At 32.6% G+C, this 21,758-nt stretch overlaps 1 protein-coding gene across 1 annotated transcript; it reads left to right on the top strand.

The window, feature by feature from the left end:
* Nucleotides 1-1,154: 1,154 nt before the first annotated feature.
* Nucleotides 1,155-20,081, top strand: LOC139492215 (organic anion transporter 3-like). Its single transcript, XM_071280398.1, has 9 exons — nucleotides 1,155-1,200; nucleotides 4,024-4,344; nucleotides 4,911-5,335; nucleotides 13,993-14,226; nucleotides 14,819-14,950; nucleotides 16,003-16,085; nucleotides 17,793-17,910; nucleotides 18,590-18,662; nucleotides 19,788-20,081. The coding sequence occupies exons 2-9, from the start codon at nucleotides 4,048-4,050 to the stop codon at nucleotides 19,986-19,988; spliced, it is 1,563 nt and encodes a 520-aa protein (XP_071136499.1). The 5' UTR covers nucleotides 1,155-1,200; nucleotides 4,024-4,047; the 3' UTR covers nucleotides 19,989-20,081.
* The last annotated feature ends 1,677 nt before the right edge of the window (nucleotides 20,082-21,758 follow it).

Here is a 21,758-nt window from a genome sequence, read left to right as displayed (position 1 = left end):
TTCCTCTTTCTTTAGACAAGGCATTGGTCGAAAATGTATTGCATTAATTTTTTTTCCATTTGGAAAAAATTGCCATAGATTTTGAAACAATAAAAATCCGCCATAGATTAGGAAACTACAAAACTTGCCATTTTCTTGTGTTTCACAGTGTATATTTTCAATTTTTGGTATAGTACATACATATTGTATTTTTGTATAGTATTTTTGTATTTTATATGTCATTTATGTACAACGCCATTGAATACATATTGTATATGTAGAAATAGGCGTTTAATTAAGTTTTCATGTTTCATTTTTCATGTTTCATAGATTAGGATCGTAAAAAACCTGCCATAGATTTGGGATGGCATGACGTCACATTTACCATAGATTAGGAATCTGCCATAGATTTTGAACCCACCATAGATTTGAGTCCTACAGATATAAGATGTGGTATGAGTGCCCATGAGCCAACTCTCAATCCAAGTCACAATTTGTAAAAATAAACCATTATAGGTCAAAGTACGGTCTTCAACACGGCGCCTTGGCTCACACCTAACAGCAAGCTATAAAGGGCCCCAAAAATGACTAGTGTACAACCATTCAAACGGGAAAACCAACGGTCTAATATTTATAAAAAAAAAAGAGAAACGAGAAACACTTATGAACCACATCAACAAACGACAACTACTGAACATCAGATTCCTGACTTAGGACAGGTGCAAACAAATGAAGCTGTTTAGGACTATGTGTAAACAATAAACGCTAGCATATCATTGGAAAACAAGGGAGTAATCCGTGTTTAAAATTTTATAACGAAAATCTCTGTCTGTGGATTTTCTGCAAAATCAATGGCTTTATTTGCCACAAATCCACATTTTATCAGTCAGGATTCTACTTCGTCAAAATTATCTCCCATTTACGCCACCGAATTTTTAAAATTAAAAATTCAACTCGAAACTATTGTCTGATCGGTTGTCAGGGGGAATTTTCGAAAGTTCCAAAATAAAAATAAAAATCTGATTAAATATTTCGTAGAAGGGAAAATTTTCAGAGGTTGAAGACTAATTATCCTAGATACATGTAACACACAAACAAAATGAAGGTTTTTTGAAGTTATGCATTTTTAAGATCCACCAGAAATTTTTATCGTCAAGTACTTTTAGTACAAAATTTGTTATTCGAACACGCCTACTCTGCTGTTGACCCAATAGAAGGAAGGTATTTCACTTGACCCAGATATTTCATTTTGTAGTTATGTGGAGTTTTAATGTTATTATATCAATCTGTATCCTAAATATATATGAAAAAATGATAGAATCCGAAGCAAGATGATGCATCCAATATGTTTGCTTTATCCAATTTCAAGATAATATAGTCAACTTAAACACGCGTGAACATATAAAGGTGTACTCGACTGTTCTTTTCAATGAAATTATTGTCGATTTTAAGGGTTTTTTCCAATAAAATGCAACTTAATTCTTTAAAAAGATCAATCATTTATCTGTCTCTGGATTTTTTTCTCAGGGAATTTATGCTTATGCACAAAGAAAGACCCACATGTTTTTGAACCTAATCAATTGTTTTGTTAAAAATACACGATATAAACATAATTAAAAACCAATTCTTCAGAGAACAATTGAAGGTCTTTCCACCTCGATAATAAGAATGAAATTTAAAATACGATGTAAGAAAATGTCACTCCGTGTTGATGTAATGTGGTAAATCAAACTGATATAAAAAATAAAGATTGATAGGTTTATGCATAAGACTTAATTGTTTTATAATAAACCAGAAAGAATTTTTAGCAAAGGTCAAAATCTAGAACGTCAAATTGACCTTTTACCTTGACCTCAATTTTGAGGTCATAGTTCAGTGATCTCAAATCAAAAGACCCCAGGTCAATCACTTGTATGGTTGTGGAGAAATACTGATTTCAAATACAAAAGGGGGGAAAACACCTATAAGGGTTAACCAAAACTCTTCGACTTAAATAGGTTGAAGTTGTGCCTTTTTGTAAACAGTTATTTGGCAAACACATCATATCATTTACTGTCACAGTTTCTTTGGTATAACAATAACAAGCAAAATTCAAAATTTATTACATGACCTTGACCTTTGACCTTGACCTCAATTTCCTTCAAATGGACCAAGGACTTCATATCAAAAGACTGTAGGCCTCTAAGACTTATAACGTATGAATTTATCCGACAAATCGCCTATCTTAAATTTTCAATGAAATAACTCCCATAAGATGTCTTCCGATCACTCAAGTCAAAATTAACCAAATCATTCTCAAAAAGAGACAAACAATTTGGTGAAAACAGTTGGCTAAAATCTTTTACGGTTTTAAAGATATAGCGATAACAAGAAAAGGGGACGTGGGGAGATAACTCCTATAAGATTAAGTTCGGTCATACAGGGTGAGTTTTGAAACCCCCATTACGGTACAACATCATTGGCCAAAAATCCATTCGATATGTTGTAAGACAAAACAGCATCTCAGACGGCAGAAAAAAATAATCAGAAGAAAAACAAAAGGCCTTTAAAGGGGCACTAGCTGTCAAATTCATGGTCACCGATTTGACTCAAATTCTCATATTTGATTTAGAACAATGTAAAACATTTATCCAAACTATCAAAAGTCTAACATAAACAGTTTACAGAGCATGAGGTAGATAATATTATAATAGGTTCGTTTCGTCTGCATTTTAGTCTAGACGCCATCTAATTACCTATCGATTTGACCTCAGATGACCATATAAGCGATGTAAACATAAATAAAGATATGAATAGATTAAACCAACACGTGCAGTTGGATTTTTATAGTTCTGTTTGATTTTATTTTATAGATTAAAAATAAATGTTTCTCATTGTTTTAAACCGTATAAGAATGATTTTATGTGCATCGACTTAGTAATCAAATGATTTACCGTAGTTTCACTTTCATTGTTGACATTCTTTTTCTTTAAATAACCAGTACACGTACAATGCATGCGTTGTGAATCTCTTGCTAGGGTTAAATTGAAGTTCACATGAATACGGATTTAAAGAGGTCGACTCATTCACTTGCAAGTGAATAACTAATTATCAATGTTTCTTAGCGTAATTTGACAAAATTGAACCTTTTTGGCTGCAAAAAGCGAATTGCTATTTCACTATTTCACTTTCATTATTGATTGAACAAAAAAAAATCAAACTTAAGATTTTTTATGTATCTCGTAGCTAGTGCCCCTTTAAGTGGAAAGACCTAAATATGAATATGGAGAGACAAACATGCAAAGTAGGATGACGATTTGTTTTGGTCTGTTAGATTTCGTTTCTAAGATTCGATATATTCGTGTTGGTTATCTACACATATCAATGTTGATAGTCTTTACTTATTAATAACTGAATATGCTTAAACGATTTGTACTGATTGATATTCAAGTCTTATACACATGATTTTTATTAGTTCTTATTGGCTTTGAACTAATTTTCAGTAACTACGATAACTCTCAGATCTGTACTTTGCGTCTTTGGTATTTTTGTTACATTACATTTTGGTGCCAATCTGATATATCAATCTGATGAGTTAGTCCTTTTTCAACCGATTTTTATACTTTGTTTTGCAACTGTTTCACCACTGTCCAACGTTAGGGGGAGTGTTTGGCGCCAGAAAACATGTTTAACCCTGTCACATTCTGTATGTGTCTGTCCAAAGTGGTTTTCGTTTGTTGCTATACCCTAGGTCATGGTTCAGTGATTTTCAATGAATTACCAATTTTCAATGTTATGTATTCTGCTCAAGTTAATTTTTAAACAGGAACTAATTATGATAAATACTGATATTTTCTATGAAGTTGTATTAATGTCAGAACATCTCAGTTTGACGTTCATTTTAACGCGCTGACCTCTATGTCATAGTCGAACAACCTTGAATTAATAAGCTATTTTGCGGTCCATCAGGTTGTGACGTCTTTTACTGAATTGTCTACCGACAGGCGAGACATATATCCGTGTCAACATTTATTAATGTATTATTTAATTTTAATGTATTTTTAGTATTTGCAGTAGATCAGATTTCAAATGACAGACTTAAATGAATATTTAGAAGAGACTATAGATAAAATTGGAGGATTTGGACCCTTTCAATGGATACTTGTATTACTGATTTTTGGAAGCAAAATAACGGATAACTGGAGCACTTTGATGATGACCTTTGGAGGTGCTGTTCCGAATTGGCGTTGTAACTTGACTACATTATACGGTCTTGAATATAAAGCGTATAATATATCGGAAGTGTGTGTGCTGACTGCAAGTAATATTTCTGTAAAGTGTAACAACAGGCTTTTTGACCCTGAGATGTCTACTGTTGTCTCTGAGGTATGTTAGGAGAATAAAGATTTCTGGTAAATATTTTACCTTACGACTTCTAGTTAATATTTAACGTTATGGTACAATAAACGTAACCAATGTTGCCTACTGCAGTGTTTTTATATGATATACATATTTGGTAATACGTTAATATGATTTGCCGAGAAGGCTTCAGGTAGCAGTTTTTGAAGTGAATTACTTTTAGATAAACGATGTCGACGTTACTACTTTTATATTTTCACACGCCAGGTAAATCAAATGAACAAAACACAATAAAATGTGATAGACGAACAAATTCTTGGTCTGCGATTTAAAAGAACTATAAGGGTTTAATTTATTGGTGTATAAACTGGACCAAGTTACACACAAACATATACTGTGAGTGAATTGGTCTATGCATATTTCGTATTGTGTTCCTCGTCCAATCAAAGTTAAAAAAGAAAAACATGTACCAAACATTTACAAAAGAAAATCATTTATTGAAGAAAAACAATCATCCACAATTAAGCGTGTGTGTTTTTAATATAAGTTTTATTTTATATATGTAAATACCAATTGTAAATTATCTATTTAAGTGGGACCTGGTATGTGAGAGGAGTTGGATTCCATCCACAATTACATCATTACAAATGGGTGGTGTAATAGCTGGTGGATTTGTTTCTGGACAAATGGCAGATACTATAGGGCGTAAATTAACATACGTTTCAGCATTGTCGGCATTGTTAGTATTCAACACCGCGGCTGCCTTCTCAACATCCTGGCAAATGTTCGCAGCACTCAGATTTTTTATCGGCATGGGATGTGGGTTTGTCTCGTCTGTAAATTTTACATTTGTTCTGGAGTTCACAACACGAGAATCCAGATCAATGCTAAGATTTCTGCCGTGTAGAGAAGTGTTTGGAATATTGTATGCATGTCTTTGCTGGTGGCTCCATGATTGGCGGTACATCCAAATAGGTACTGCAACGTTAGTTGTTCCATTTTTGCTGTTAATCATTTGGTGAGTAAACATAACAGGGTCAGTATAAAATTCTAGTCTTGATAATATTACAATGATATATAAAACAAATCAGAGAAAAAAGAAAAACTATGTAGTTTAATTTGTCCATTGTGATGAGATATTCATAAATTTTGCAGTTTAAATATGTAGGTAAGATAACACAACTTCGTAATGACGAGGGTATGGTGATAAAAGATAACTTATTCCCTTGATGCCTACAATTATTTCAGTTCCAATTTATTTTGTATGTTTTAAGTCATTATTCCCAATGGAGAGCGACTAAGACAAGGTATCCATCAACACTGCCAGTCAATGAATTTCAAACGTCCTTGATAAGTAAAACGAACATTTTTATGACGCTACAAGTCGAGGAAGAAAAATAATCACGTTGGATAAGAATAAAACCCGGAATGTGCACTACTGATTACAAGTCACGTCTTTACACTGAATCCATTGGAAGTTGAATGCAAACTGATTGATGTTTAAATTTAGATACATGATTTTTTTTATTAGTTTTTATTGTTGTTGAACTAGCTTTTAGTCACTGCAAGTACTTTAATTTCTTTACTTTGTGTCTTGTGATTTTGTTAGTTGTTTTTGTGCATTGTATGGAATACAACTGATTTTTTAAATAGTTTGTGTGTACATGTATGTTGTGCTGTCCCAGGTAAGAGGAAGGGTTGGCGCACACATCTTTCAACCATCCGCTTTTTGTATGATCCTATCCCGAGTCCGAAGCCTGCAGTTCAATGGTTGTCGTTTGTTGCAGTATATATATTTGTTTTCAAATTATTGTCTTGTACATAAATCCGGTCGTTAGTTTTCTCGTTTGCATTGTGTTACATTTTGAATTTCGGGGCCTTTTATAGCTTACTATGTGTTGTGGGTTTTGCTCATTGTTGAAGGCCGTACGGTTACCTATTGCAGTTGCTAACCTGTTACGACGTTTGAACTCTGGTGGAGAGTTGTCTCATTAGCAATTATGCCACACTTCTTTTTTTAATTATTCATCAAGCAAAGGGATCGAGCAACCTGTCATAAATGAGAATGACGATCGGATTGTGGCTTCGATAAATTGAACGCAAAACCATCCTACATAATTATCCAATAACGGCCAAGCAAACAGTGACGGCATCTATCAATCCTCCGCTATTGACGATTTTACATATATCGCAATGAGCTCGTACCACAGTTATACTCGTGGTCAGCTCTTATACTTCTTAAAGGACACCCTGCCAGGCTGTCTGGCTCAGGAATTCGATCACCTTAAAAGCGTTTGAAAGCATTATTCAAATTCTAAAACATTTTTCATAAACAATGTTTATATGAAAGGCAAATAAAAATGAGATATGATAAGATAAATAAACTAGGAATAAAGGAAGGGGTTAACAATGGTTAAGAAAGTAGAATGATACGTGGTCTTAAGTACGTACGTGCATTTCTTTGTTGAGATTAACATATAGCATAGTTAGAGAGAAAATTTAATTTTATTTGGTTATTACTGATGAACACGAAAATATTACTTTTGTCATTTACCATAGACCAATTTAATTTTCCATTTTTAAAGCTTATCAAGAAATGAGGATGACTGTATATAATATCATTTACTTGATCCGTGTAATTTGGATTCTTTTGGATAGATATGTCATTGACAATCATATCTCATCTCGTCATAAACACTCAACGTCTTCTCAGCGGTTGCAAAGTACTTTTTCTAAATTAATTAAGTTTTAAATCAGGATAACACAGTCACAAAAGTATAGTAAATAGTTTTCGATATCACAAACTAGTTAAAACATTTACTAAATGTTATCATCGGTATAAGGACATCATTCGAAAATATAGCTCAACATGCAGACTTCTTATACGTTCAGGTATTTCACATCCAATTTTTTATGGAAATATTCTTTATAAAGCACAAAGGTGTCAGTATTCACCTCAAAAACTAACAAAACCTTTGAATAGACTTATTAAGAAGGGATATAGTTACGATACTGTTTTCAGGTCATTAAAGATTGCATATTTTGGCGTGAATATTGATTCCCTTATAGCTTTTAGTCACTGCAAGTACTTTAATTTCTTTACTTTGTGTCTTGTGATTTTGTTAGTTGTTTTTGTGCATTGTATGGAATACAACTGATTTTTTAAATAGTTTGTGTGTACATGTATGTTGTGCTGTCCCAGGTAAGAGGAAGGGTTGGCGCACACATCTTTCAACCATCCGCTTTTTGTATGATCCTATCCCGAGTCCGAAGCCTGCAGTTCAATGGTTGTCGTTTGTTGCAGTATATATATTTGTTTTCAAATTATTGTCTTGTACATAAATCCGGTCGTTAGTTTTCTCGTTTGCATTGTGTTACATTTTGAATTTCGGGGCCTTTTATAGCTTACTATGTGTTGTGGGTTTTGCTCATTGTTGAAGGCCGTACGGTTACCTATTGCAGTTGCTAACCTGTTACGACGTTTGAACTCTGGTGGAGAGTTGTCTCATTAGCAATTATGCCACACTTCTTTTTTTAATTATTCATCAAGCAAAGGGATCGAGCAACCTGTCATAAATGAGAATGACGATCGGATTGTGGCTTCGATAAATTGAACGCAAAACCATCCTACATAATTATCCAATAACGGCCAAGCAAACAGTGACGGCATCTATCAATCCTCCGCTATTGACGATTTTACATATATCGCAATGAGCTCGTACCACAGTTATACTCGTGGTCAGCTCTTATACTTCTTAAAGGACACCCTGCCAGGCTGTCTGGCTCAGGAATTCGATCACCTTAAAAGCGTTTGAAAGCATTATTCAAATTCTAAAACATTTTTCATAAACAATGTTTATATGAAAGGCAAATAAAAAATGAGATATGATAAGATAAATAAACTAGGAATAAAGGAAGGGGTTAACAATGGTTAAGAAAGTAGAATGATACGTGGTCTTAAGTACGTACGTGCATTTCTTTGTTGAGATTAACATATAGCATAGTTAGAGAGAAAATTTAATTTTATTTGGTTATTACTGATGAACACGAAAATATTACTTTTGTCATTTACCATAGACCAATTTAATTTTCCATTTTTAAAGCTTATCAAGAAATGAGGATGACTGTATATAATATCATTTACTTGATCCGTGTAATTTGGATTCTTTTGGATAGATATGTCATTGACAATCATATCTCATCTCGTCATAAACACTCAACGTCTTCTCAGCGGTTGCAAAGTACTTTTTCTAAATCAATTAAGTTTTAAATCAGGATAACACAGTCACAAAAGTATAGTAAATAGTTTTCGATATCACAAACTAGTTAAAACATTTACTAAATGTTATCATCGGTATAAGGACATCATTCGAAAATATAGCTCAACATGCAGACTTCTTATACGTTCAGGTATTTCACATCCAATTTTTTATGGAAATATTCTTTATAAAGCACAAAGGTGTCAGTATTCACCTCAAAAACTAACAAAACCTTTGAATAGACTTATTAAGAAGGGATATAGTTACGATACTGTTTTCAGGTCATTAAAGATTGCATATTTTGGCGTGAATATTGATTCCCTTATAGGGTCTTTACATCGGAACTAAACACATTTATTCAAAAACCAGTTGTTGGCATGACACGGGTTATGTTCTTCTCATATATGTTATGATGGTATGATACTAAACCCCTAACGGGAAGGATTGTGCCTGATGTTCATATGATGAAATCATAATCTTTCGGTCAGTTTAATTGAAGTCTGGAGCTGGCATGTCAGTTAACTGCTAGTAGTCTGTTGTTATTTATGTATTATTGTCATTTTGTTTATTTTCTTTGGTTACATCTCCTGACATCAGACTCGGACTTCTCATGGACTGAATTTTAATGTGCGTATTGTTATGCGTTTACTTTTCTACATTGGCTAGAGGTATTAGGGGGGGGGGTTGAGATCTCACAAACATGTTTTACCCCGCCGCATTTTTGCGCCTGTCCCAAGTCAGGAGCCTCTGGCCTTTGTTAGTTTTGTATTATTTTAATTTTAGTTTCTTGTGTACAATTTGGAAATTAGTATGGCGTTCATTATCACTGAACTAGTATATATTTGTTTAGGGGCCAGCTGAAGGACGCCTCCGGGTGCAGGAATGTCTCGCTACATTGAAGACCTGTTGGTGATCTTCTGCTGTTGTTTTTTTCTATGGTCGGGTTGTTGTCTCTTTGGCACATTCCCCATTTCCATTCTCAATTTTATTTCATATTAAAAGACAATTTCATAGTTTTATAACATTGTCATTTACACTGTTCAAATGTCAAACTTTGTACAGCAGAAAAGCTGATTGCACATTAGTGACAATTTGTCACGCCCTCATGAATGGGCGTACGTCCTATCAAATACTTACCGAAAGCTTCCATTAAAATTATTTTACAGTATTTTCTAAAAAAAATAAAAAAAAGTAATTCAATTTATTTTGCGTTAAATTTGCAATGGAGCCACGGATTCGTAATCTTCAAAAATAGTTCACTAACGGTTGATAAAATGTGGAAAGCTCTATTTTGACATTTTGAGATACGAAGTACTTGTTTTATGTGTAAAGAATTTTAGACTTTTAATCAGTTGGATTTTCAATTTTAATAAAATTTGTGTTGGGTGTTCTTCTTTTCTTTAAATTTATATCACGATTCTTTAATATTTCCCATTATCTTCTGATATTTTTTTTAAAATGAATAATTTAAAATTGTTATACGATATGCAAACATTTAAAATTTTATATTGCATTGAAAGTAAAACATCTAACAAACGATAAACATTACTAGAAGAAAATGAGCCACTCTTCCTCAGATTGAGTAGGAATATGTTCGTTATTTGATTTTACGAGTTTAACAATCGAAACCCCTTAAATATCGTCTCATGACAAGCACGAAACGTGGCGAAACTGAACTTGCAACAGCGGGCGATGATTTCTAATCATACAATATTCTTGCAATGGATTTTTAAATGCAATGTAGAACTTATCAATTTAGACATTTCTTATACCGAATTACTTCTTTGTTTAAACTATAATGCACTATTTCATGGTACACCGACCCGAGCCTTGAAGTCAAAATATGGTAATTGTTTCATGATGCATTTTAGCCATCATTTGTGACTTTCAGCAAGTGACATTCCCTGTTGATCGCATTAAACACTGCACAATAATAAATTAACATAAAAAATATACGTTTATACGTGAGCTTAAGAACGATTGAATGGAGTCGGGACTAATTTAATTATTTTCTTTTGTTCCCCTTTATCAATCGATGGGCATTCCATCCCCTTTTGAAATTACTTTATCGAATATGAAGTCACTTGCACGAAGAAGTTTGTCTGATTTGAAAATACGTATCCCATATCTCACGGCTACATGGACACACACAGTATACTTATTCTTCATAATATTTTTATGCTTGAAACTTCGTTTTTAGATAAAAGAACTTTATAACTATATATTGCAATAAGCATATCTAAAGTACGTCGACACGCAGCTCATTTTATGAAGGAATGTCAAGCTGTCACTACTGCTAGTATCCAATCAACTGTTCTATCGCACAGAGAAGCTCGAAACAATGAAATCTATAAAATGATATTCTCCTAGTTTAAGGACACTGTTGTATCTGTATCTAAGCGTATTGTACTTTATTGTCGGGGTTGTGGAAAACTGATTCAAAATTAAGTTGATTTCGACAACGAGCTTTGTAACCGCAGAGAAAAGTCAAGTGTAAGTCGGTGCGACTTTATCCACCAGCAACACATGTCCACAAGCTATGACAAAATTTCGGGTACGTGAGGAGACTTTCTTGCTCTAAGACCGTTGATATTTTCTTCATTATGAGCTAGAACTATTTTCGACCTTGGCGTCTTTTTTTTAAGATTTCGTCAGTGATGATCTAATCACTTCAACGTTTTTACAAAATATTCGTTCCCGTGAAAATTAAGAGTTGTTTAACTTTCAAATTTCATCAAGGTCTCTCCTAAGGACATAAGCCATATGTCTGGCTGGCTTTCAAGTCGACAAGATAACAGGTCAATGTATTCAAGTGAATTTAAGATGTGTGGTAATTCTATACTACAATGGGTAAATTAATCTTATCTTTGATGTGCTGCATGAAAAATAAAAATAGAATCATTTTGTGTGGTAATTCTAATGACACATATACATCAACATCAAAAGGTAATGCACTTTATTGTGAAAGCTGTGGACTACTGATTCAAAATTTTTAATAATTGATTTAGAAAAAGCACTTTACAACCGCTGAGAAGACGTTGAGTGTATATAACCACGAGCAACACAAACGGTACACATAGTTAATCAGGAACTACTTATATTTCTTTGGCACTTGTATTCACCGTCGATTTTGTATGATGGATAAAAGTATATTTTGCAGACGTTTGATTGTCTTTTTGTCTCCCTATCATTTGACCAGGATGCTGATGTCTGTCCTTACCCTTAATTATGATCATTGTTTGGTTTTCCCGTTTTTCACCTGATGTAGACAAGTAACTTTCATTTAACACTTTCTACTTAATATGTTGTGCTGATATTACAGAATTGAGATGCTCAACCTATCAATGCTCCTGACCTTACTGTGTTTTGATCAGAAGTTCCTCTAATTGTTTGTTAAGGTCTTTTCTTTTTCTATAAGGAAAGACCTTACTGTATTTCTTTTGATTATTAGGTCTTTCTGATATAATTTCTGATTTAAGATCCTTGGTCTAAAAAAAATTAAAATTAGGCCAAGGTCAAAGGTCAAGGTCATATTCTAAATTTTGATTTTGGCTTATTTTCACTCATTTTCATTAACCTTATAAGATATTGACAAATCATTTTTACTAAATTGTTAGTTGTGACATGTCGTAACTTAATAATTTTAGTTGAAAGGGTGCGCAGACAATAAATGGGAGTTTTTGCCCCTATCATATCTAAAATTATGCTTAAAGTGATATAACTTATTAACCATACATATTAGAGACCTAGGGGCTTTTGATTTGAGATCCTCAGTTTGTGACCTTGAAATTGAGGTCAATGTCATAGGTTAATTTGACGTTCTAGATTTTGACCTTTGCTTTAAATTCATATCTATTCATCATAAAGCCATAGGAACTGACATTTTAGACTGATTTTTAATATTTTAATATTAAAATAGAGATTAACTGGTGGAAAGACCTTCAATTGTTCTCTGAACAATTGGTTTTTAATTAAGGTCTTTCCTTTTTCTTTAAGGAAAAACCTTACTGTATATCTTCTGATTATTATTATTATTCTTTCCGCCAAACTTTAACGACATTTCCCAAAAAAAGTATGCGTCATGTTAAAATGATATTAGGTACCTAGTATCAGTTGACCAAAAGCTATCTTGTGGTGAGGGCACGATCCTGTTACATTTCCTTTATAGGGGTTATCTCCCCTAACACCGAAAACCTTGTTATCATTCTAACTCCGTAACCATAATAGGTAGAAAAGGCAAAGGGTGGAATTTGTTCAGAAACAGACCCTGGTTCTTCGTTACATATGGATCGAAAAGATTCAACGACTCATTGATAGATTTATGCTGTTTCGAAAATTCACCGATGTCGGTTGGCCACTAAAACTCAGAAACCGTAAGTTGTAGCCACCTAGGATCTTCACCAATGATCATCAATTTACGTGACTAAGAAAACTGACCTAAGGTCAAAGGTCAAGGTCATGACCTAGATTTTGACCATAGCTTGTTATCGGATTTACTCAATAACCGTGAAAGATGGCTGATAAAATATAACGGAGAAAATGTGTGTCTTGTCCAGATCTACATTTGTTATGTTTGGTTTAAAATTATTGGACCAACTATTATGGACCTAGTGCACGAAAACTGTTTTTCGGGTCCGAAATGATGATTTTTCGCTTGTAACTCAAAAGAGGTTAGAGATAGAAAAAAACTTTGAAAAGCAAAAAATGTTCAGCCTTATAAGATCGATAAAATTAGGTCAAGGTCAGAGGTCAAGGTCCCTAGCAACGACCTAAAACACCTTAGCAACCATATATTTTTGAACTTATAAGGCTATGAATAATATAATATGAATTTTTTAATACTGGAAATGACATTTTTGTCCCCTAACAACGATATTTTAAGTCCTTAGCAATCACTTATTCATTTTAACTTTAAATACTATGAATAGTACATATGACATTTTTAATACTGGTAGTAATATTTTTATCCTTAGGAATGATTTTTGTCCTTAGCAACCACTTGTTATGAACATAAAAGTCCTTAGGACCATACATTTTTTAACTAAGAAGGAAAGACCTTTCAATTGTTCATGAACAATTGACTTTTTAAATTTTTCCCCTATTCTCTGGTGATTTATAAAAAGCGAGATGTGATATAATTGTAAAAAAAGAACCATGCAAAAAGACAAAAGGATAAAGTTGCGAACAATTACAGGTCACCATACGTTTTCCAATACTGAACACTTATCGTATGAATAAGTAAGCTATAAATGGCCCAGGATGACAAAATCGGAAACAATTCAATTGAGATAATGAACGGCCTGATCTATATACTACAGACATGAAAAACCATTCCGACAGACAGCAATTAACGATAAACACTGGATAATAGTAGTTACTGGATTTTGTCTCTTAATGTTTTAACAATATTTTAAAGGTTTGTACCTGAAAGCTTCAGATGGTTGGTGACGCATTGGAAAATTCAGAAGGCATATCACGTCATAAAAAGATTAGCGAAAATAAATAATAAAAAACCACCAGAGTATGAAAAATTTCACGCGGAAGTAATACAAGTAGAAGATTTAGTGTCTGAAGGAAAGAAATACAGTATTCTAGATATCATAGATAATCCTAGACTTTTAAAGTTTACACTTTTACTGATGGTCGCTTGGTAAGTAAATAATGATGTAGAATGGCGTTGATGGGGATGTTATAATATCGAAAGACTGTATTACTGGTAAAATCAACACTCTACATTTATTAAATATAATTTCATACGGTTGAAAGTAGTGAATTAGAGTGAAAATATTTTCTATTGTCTTTTTCATGATGTAAAGGTGTCGCACCTATTGTATGGTCAGTTTCGGGAACGGGGGTTTCGGTCATTCAGCACGACAGCGCCAAAGCGATCGGTTCTAAATCCCTTGGTAAATTTGAATTGATTTAATAAGCCCTCCCCCCTTTTTTAATTATCAATGAGCAGCAGCGGCGTTGTCGTGTAGCTTTGCATTGTAATTATGAGTTTTGTATTCTTCATACTTTAACAGTATGATTTTCCCTTTAAATGTTTTTTCAAAGGCATTCATTATCATGGGTTGACGTACATGACATTATCATGGGTTGACGTATTGAAGCTAGTATTATGGAGTGAACTTTTTTTAATACAGAATGAAGGTTGTTATAGGGTTTTTAGTATAACTTTTTTTACCCCCTTTTTATTTGTTAATATCTATGTCTAATATTGTACATTACATATCTTGTAGGTTCAGTTGTGGTTACGGAGCATACGGAATATTTTTTGGAGTAGGACAACTTGCAGGAAATATTTACATAAATTTAATTCTACTTAATGTTGTTGGATTTGTTCAGGTTACTGGATGGTATTTTGCTAACTGGTAAGTTACGTCAAAGAGCAATTTCATTTTGATTATATGAAATATCTAATTTTGTTTCAGTTTAGGGTGTTAATCTTCCCAATTCAAACTTGACTATAATAATAGATTGTTTTTCTTCTTTTTTATGATTGTTCCATATAAATGTTAGAACATGTGTTATGCGAAAACAAATATAGGGTGACCTTCATTTCTTACTTGCGATGGGTTAGTATGACTGTAAGGATATACTGGAACTAATTCAGTTGTGCATTCTCTCTACACGAGAAATATGTTTTCACATCCCTATTCAGGTCGGAGGTGGCTTTGAAACTATAAAACCTCACAGTCAAACGGTTCACCACGTTGATTACCGGTCGAAAGAAAGACCAATGAATGACTCTGTAACATTCAACTCTTGGGATATTTTCAAAAATGCATTCAGACCATTATCATGCAAGTGAAAAAAACATAAAAAAAAGTGTAGAATATAGATGATTTTAATCGTGAAATCGAATGCTACCGGCTTAATTTGATGATCAAAACTTATTAGTTTGCTGTTTTCTTTACTTTACGTCCGCCGTCGTCGTCCGTTCGTTGTCGCGTCGTCGTTAACTTAAAAACAAATGGGAAAGCATTGCTATCGTAGACTCTCTTCAACAACAACAAAAAAGAAATAAAAATTACATAAAATGCTTTCAAATAATTGAAAGTGCTATATATGTGAAGTTAATTTAAATTGTTCAAGCAAATGTTTATAAGTCTTTCACATGAATATAAAAATCTAATTGGACGGCCCTGTCTGGCTTTCAATATGAACACCATAATTAATAACAGGCATATATAGAACCTTGCTTTATGAGTACTAAGTCTTAATTGTGTAACTAACAGTGTAAAATAACTTATGGTCACCTGCCCTGCGTTTGCAGACTTTTGGGTTAAGTGACCCAATGGTTTGAGGACATTCTGGGTTATATTTAGCGAACATGCAAAGATTGAATATAAATGATGCATCATTCGTTGAGCCCCCGGCCTTAATCATTAAATGTTATAAACCTTATCATTAATATCCACAGCATTGGAAGAAAATGGACAACCTCGATGTTCTTTGTTATTGGTGGTTGTTCGGGAATCGTTGTTGGAATATTACAAACATTAGGTAACATAACACCGTTTAAACTTTATATAGCTAAATAACATATGGACATGCATTTCTTAGTTTTCTAGATATCGGTGACCTATTCATGAAAATAACAATATTTTTTTGTTTAAATTGTAAAAAAGTGTCATTTGATAGGAAAATAGTACCTATGATTAAATGATTTATTTAGACGACACATTGTATTTACAAGAACTGCAAAATAATATCAATGTTCTAGTTCTGGCAGAACATACTAATATAATAATAAAAACAGACACATTTATATTTTCTGTTAACCACAATCTCTTTTTTTATCAATTTTATTGAGTTTTTTGTTTTAATAAATCTAAAAAATTAAAAAAAACTTTTTGTTTTGTTGAATCAAATATTTTGCATTACAATGAGTAAAAAATCACGAGAGTGATTCAAATGAAAATATTGCAACAGTTTTTGATAAAAATCAAAGCGTATCTATAGGAAAAAAAGAGAAAAAGTGAACAATATGTCACAAACAGAAACTGGGTGTATCTGTGACTAGAAAATGTGTTGGCCTGGAACCACACACACACACAATAAACAGTACGACAAGTCTGCACATACTCTAACTCTGGGACTAGCTCTTGTAACAAAAGACGACTCTAGTTATCGCGATGTATAATTTAATAAGTTTAGCATGGATTACAATTGTACAGAGTTGGAACTGCTCAGTGTAATACTAAATCCACATCTGCCACATTAAAATAACAACACAGTTTATATAACAAACCAAAAACTACTTGAAAAGACATGACAAATATTTCTCTAAATGAGTGAAATAGTTCAATTAAGGGATTACAGAAAAATTAACACATGATAGATAATAATTAACAATAGAACATGCAGACTTATTTATGGAATTAAAGGTTTGGCTTGTCATATACGAATAATAGATCATTTTGAAGTAAAATGTCGCTAATTGAAAAACAAATTAAAACATGAAGCTTAATCTTCTAAATTTGACTTAAATCTTGCACAATAAAAATAACAAAACCCCTTAGTGAAATATTGCAAATATAACAAAACAGTGATTTAACAAAATCTTCTACAAAATGTCCGAAAAGTCTCAAAATGAATTTTTGACCATTTTTCAACTGTGACAAATATCCGAATGAATTTTTTTTTTTTTATTATTTTACCTTTTAGGAATCGTTATCAATAAAAAAAAGTTTAGTAAACATTTCTGTATAGGTTAAAAATGTCATGACTTTGATCTCCAGCAACTTGTTTCAAAAGAGTACAGGCAAATGTCACGCGAATGCAATGGCATTGCCAGTTCTATAGGAAACGGTGATCAAATTTGCACATTAACTTTTGAATGACGTCAGACATAACGTTTGAAGTAAACGAACTTTTTCTTAGCAATGAAAATAGAATGATTCAACTTTTTGATTAGTATTTTATTTGCTTTACTTCAAGTGGCTAATATTCAATGCCACGTACTTTTTATGTAAAATTTAATACCATATACTACTGTACAATGTTCTATTGCAAATACACAAAATAGAACTATTCGAAGAGTAATTTACAACTGTTTGGTTCGACCACCACTGACAAGTCTTGTATACCAAATTTTAAGGCTGGTATGTTTGATGTTGTTTTTTTTACCAAATTTTTATGACAATCTATACGAAATTATTTATAGGTCAAGATTTAGACTTTGTTCGTCCATTTTTATATTAATAACAGACATAAAAGACAAGGCGGCATTTGTTACTGTTTTTGCACTCATATCTAAATCATGTGTGACTACTGGCTGGATGTCGCTTATGCTGCTGACGGCTGAGTTATATCCTACTGTTGTCAGGTATAATAAATAAAGTGATAAAGACAAAGTAATAACTGTCAAGAAATAAGATTCAAAGTAAGATGTAGTATGGGTGCCAATGACACAACTCTCCATCCAAGTCACAATATGTAAAAAACAATTATAGGTTAACGTACGGCCTTCACGTGGAGCCTTGGCTCACACTGAACAGCTAACTATAAAGGGCCAACAAATAGCTAGTGTAAAACAGTTCAAACAGGAACACCATTGGTCTAATCTATATTTAAAAATGATTCTAGTTCGTTATGCACATATTAAAAATGAATCGCTGAGGATCCAGCCGATTCCGATGGGGTCCATTGCCTTTGTCTAAATCTATCTATGTTGATTTAAACAGGACATTGGTTGTACCGAAACATAATTCTATTGGTATTGGTATTGATTTGGTTTTATTTGAACCGTTCCCAATTGGTCTTTATGCGAACGTTGTCTAACTGATTTATATATATATTACTGATAAAACTTTTGGAAAGAATTCCTTGTGAACTGCTTCTGTTGATGGAATAAGCATAGAAATACATAAAGGGTGTTTCAAAAGGTAGTAATGTCGATTTTATAATAAGTCACAGAGCTTAGGAAAATGCAGATTGGCGAATAATTTGTAATTTTTATTCATATACTTATACCAATAATAAGAAAACATATATCGCGTTTGTAGAAACATAGGATCTGGTATACATAATGCAACAGGTGGAATTGGTACAATGGTCGCTCCAATGGTCATTTTTGCTGTAAGTTACATCTACATAATCATAGCATTATAGAAATACGGGATATATAAATACGGCTCACGTAATCGGTCGTAAAAAAAGAAGAGTTTTCTGAAGCATAATAATAAATTATTTCTTACATTTCTCAGCATGTCCCTTTTAAACAGTTGTAGACCAAGAATCATGAGGTTCAACCTGGTCGATTTACTTTTCAAAACCAACCTTCATTGTCAATCTGTTGGCACCCTGAATATGCATGACATACTATAAATTGGGGAAACTCTAATCAAATATGACATAGGATACATCTCAATGCATTTTTTTTAGGATCAGCGTGTTTACTGTTACATAAAACTTTGTTATTTTAATTTCTAATTCTCTTTTCGATACACGTGATTCCCTTAATTTGATTCTTGACAACCATAAGTAACAATGATCTGAACGTAGAGACTTGGTAATTGTAAACCTCAGAAACTACAAAACACCAGAAGGTTATTTGATATTTTTATGGGATTTGGTATATACATATATATGTACTGCCTAAATATCATATATAATGTATCGCATTTAATTTTTTTATGTTTGAAAAAAGATAGAATGCACTACTCATATTTGACTTTGATTATTACTTTGCATGAGGAACTATTTTTTAATCCTTAAGTTATGATTTTTAAAATTGTCGAAATATGACTAACTTTAATAAAGAAATGTCAAGGCGCTATAACTTGAAGGAAAAGAAAAAACACAGAATGAGGCCAGAACAGATGAAACAGCATACTAGGCAATATTGCTCCTAGCAAAAACTGATTATCTAATTCATTTCTCTGTATTGATTGCCTAAATTATTAAGTGACCATGCGAAGATTCGAAATAGCCATAATAATCCAATCGACGTAGAATCAATTTTGCGGCTGTTTTCATTTTTATTTTATCAAATAGAAAACGAGGTATGTTTTCCAGTGAGACAACACTCCATCAGAGTCTGAAATGACGTGGATTTAAGCAGCTATAGGTCACTGTTCTATCTTCAACAAAACCAAAACCCGTATTGTATAGTCAGCCATGGTCTATTTTGCCCAATAAGGAAACTTCCATGAGATAAATGTCTTTTTAAATTATAAAGCATGTATTTTCGTTACTTTTCAGAGTGAAAAGATTCCAGGTCTGCTCTATATGGTTTTTGCTGTCCTTATGTTTTTATCAGCATTTTTCGTAATCTTTTTACCAGAAACAAACAATCAGGCTTTAGAAGACACAATTGACGTCGATTCTAACAACTCTGTATCAAAGAAAATCAAATCTGTATTTATTAAACCAGAGAGGAAGGGCTATGGATCTCTAAATTAGATAAATTCGTTCTCAAAGTTTTACTTATTGCATTATAATAATGAATTTGTTCTCTGTATGGTGCCAATATTTGTTATAAAATGTGGAATTAGATTTGTTACTTACTTTCTGCCATACTTTATACTGCGATAAATAAAATTCACAAAAAAAGGTTAAAAAACGTTTGACAACCAAAGTTTTGATTCGGGTTTTGACTAGAAGGTATTCAAGGTAATAACATTTGTATTTTGAACTATAAAGAAAAAAAGATAACAAGAATGAAACAAAATTCTTACGTAGAACGTCGGATGACACTAGAACGGTTAAATAAAATAATAAGATAAAAAAAAAAAGAACCAAGATTGCACATAAATAGAAAGTGAATAATTGCCTAGATAACAGGAAACCACAATGGAATCTGTGGGTAATTTAATTTTCAAGATGTGAATATACTCATCAAATCAGAATCAGTAATTTTTTATTTATAAAAAAAACGGCCAAAAAACCTCCAGTGAAGACTGAGTATTACGTTGAAGAGACGCCGCGCAACTGGCGTTGATGTACTATTTTATCTTAGGACGTATCTTTGTCCTAAGTGCGTTTATCAAAGATGTCGTAACTTAGGAACAGTCATAGGAATCGTCATAACTTTAAGACACATAAGTAGGTGTCTTAAGATGGTCTTAGGATGGTCACAACTTAATGATATATTTTATGATGTTTAATTTGTAAATAAATACGATTGCCATCTATATATAGATCCCCCTTTTTCTAAATATTTTCTATTTTTACATATCAAATGTGTTCTTGCTCCGATCCAAAAGATATTACAAAAAAAAGTAGTATATATATGACACCCCAGCCCGTTATTCATATTTTCCACGTGGAAAATAATAGTCGGGCATCCATCGTATATATATAAAAGTACATAAGTTCAAATATTAAAGAATATTTTTTTTTTTTTTTAAGTTCAGAAAAAGGTGGTTCATTTCCCAAGCGCATTGTAATGAAATAATTTATGTATTCTTTATTTTTATGAAAGATGCACGAGGTTTGCCTTTGAACTCTGTAAATTATAAAACCGTGACACTTTGAATGAAACTCTCAAAAATATAAATAATGATTGTTTTCGATTGTCTTGTATTAGTTTTCACTGTTAGTGCTGTTTACATCTGAAACAACTTTAATTATTATATAAAACGTTATTACGTTTTTTGAGTTTTTATTTTTGTTTTAGGAAGTTTGAATGTACCATTATTTAGATAAATATTACTTATTTTCTTTATGATAATACTAATAATAATTTTAACTTTAAATCTTGTAATTATTTACTATTTTTCTTTACGCTAACACTTAGGACAGATGTTAGGACATCCTAGCTAAGATAGTCATAAGATAGCTTCGATGTGTATGTTTAGACAAGTCTAAGTCAGTCCTAAAATTATCCTTATTAATTCCTAAGAGAGGTCTTAGGACAAATCCTAGGCCAGCTTCGATAAACAGGCCCCTGGTTAGTTCTTTTGCTGATTTTTTCACGGCTTAATGTCATTTCGGTTCTTGAGGCTTGTAACTATGGCGTTTTATTATGAAATATGAATTATGAAATATGAATAAGAGGATATGGATGCTGCAAATTGTAAGTAAGCATATAGATATTCTAATAGGAGCAGCATGGTATGGCTACAAAACCACACGTGAACCGATATTACGAATTGATTATAAATCATGTATCAAGGTTGCATATAAGCATTTGAAATTTTTTTTTCTCCAAGCGATGATGTAAGATCTATT

Source organism: Mytilus edulis, chromosome 10 (genome assembly GCF_963676685.1).
Source record: "Mytilus edulis chromosome 10, xbMytEdul2.2, whole genome shotgun sequence".
In the NCBI taxonomy this organism is placed as follows: Eukaryota; Metazoa; Mollusca; class Bivalvia; order Mytilida; family Mytilidae; genus Mytilus; species Mytilus edulis.
Note: the sequence above shows the minus strand (reverse complement) of the source record. Positions and strands in the feature narration are given on the sequence as shown.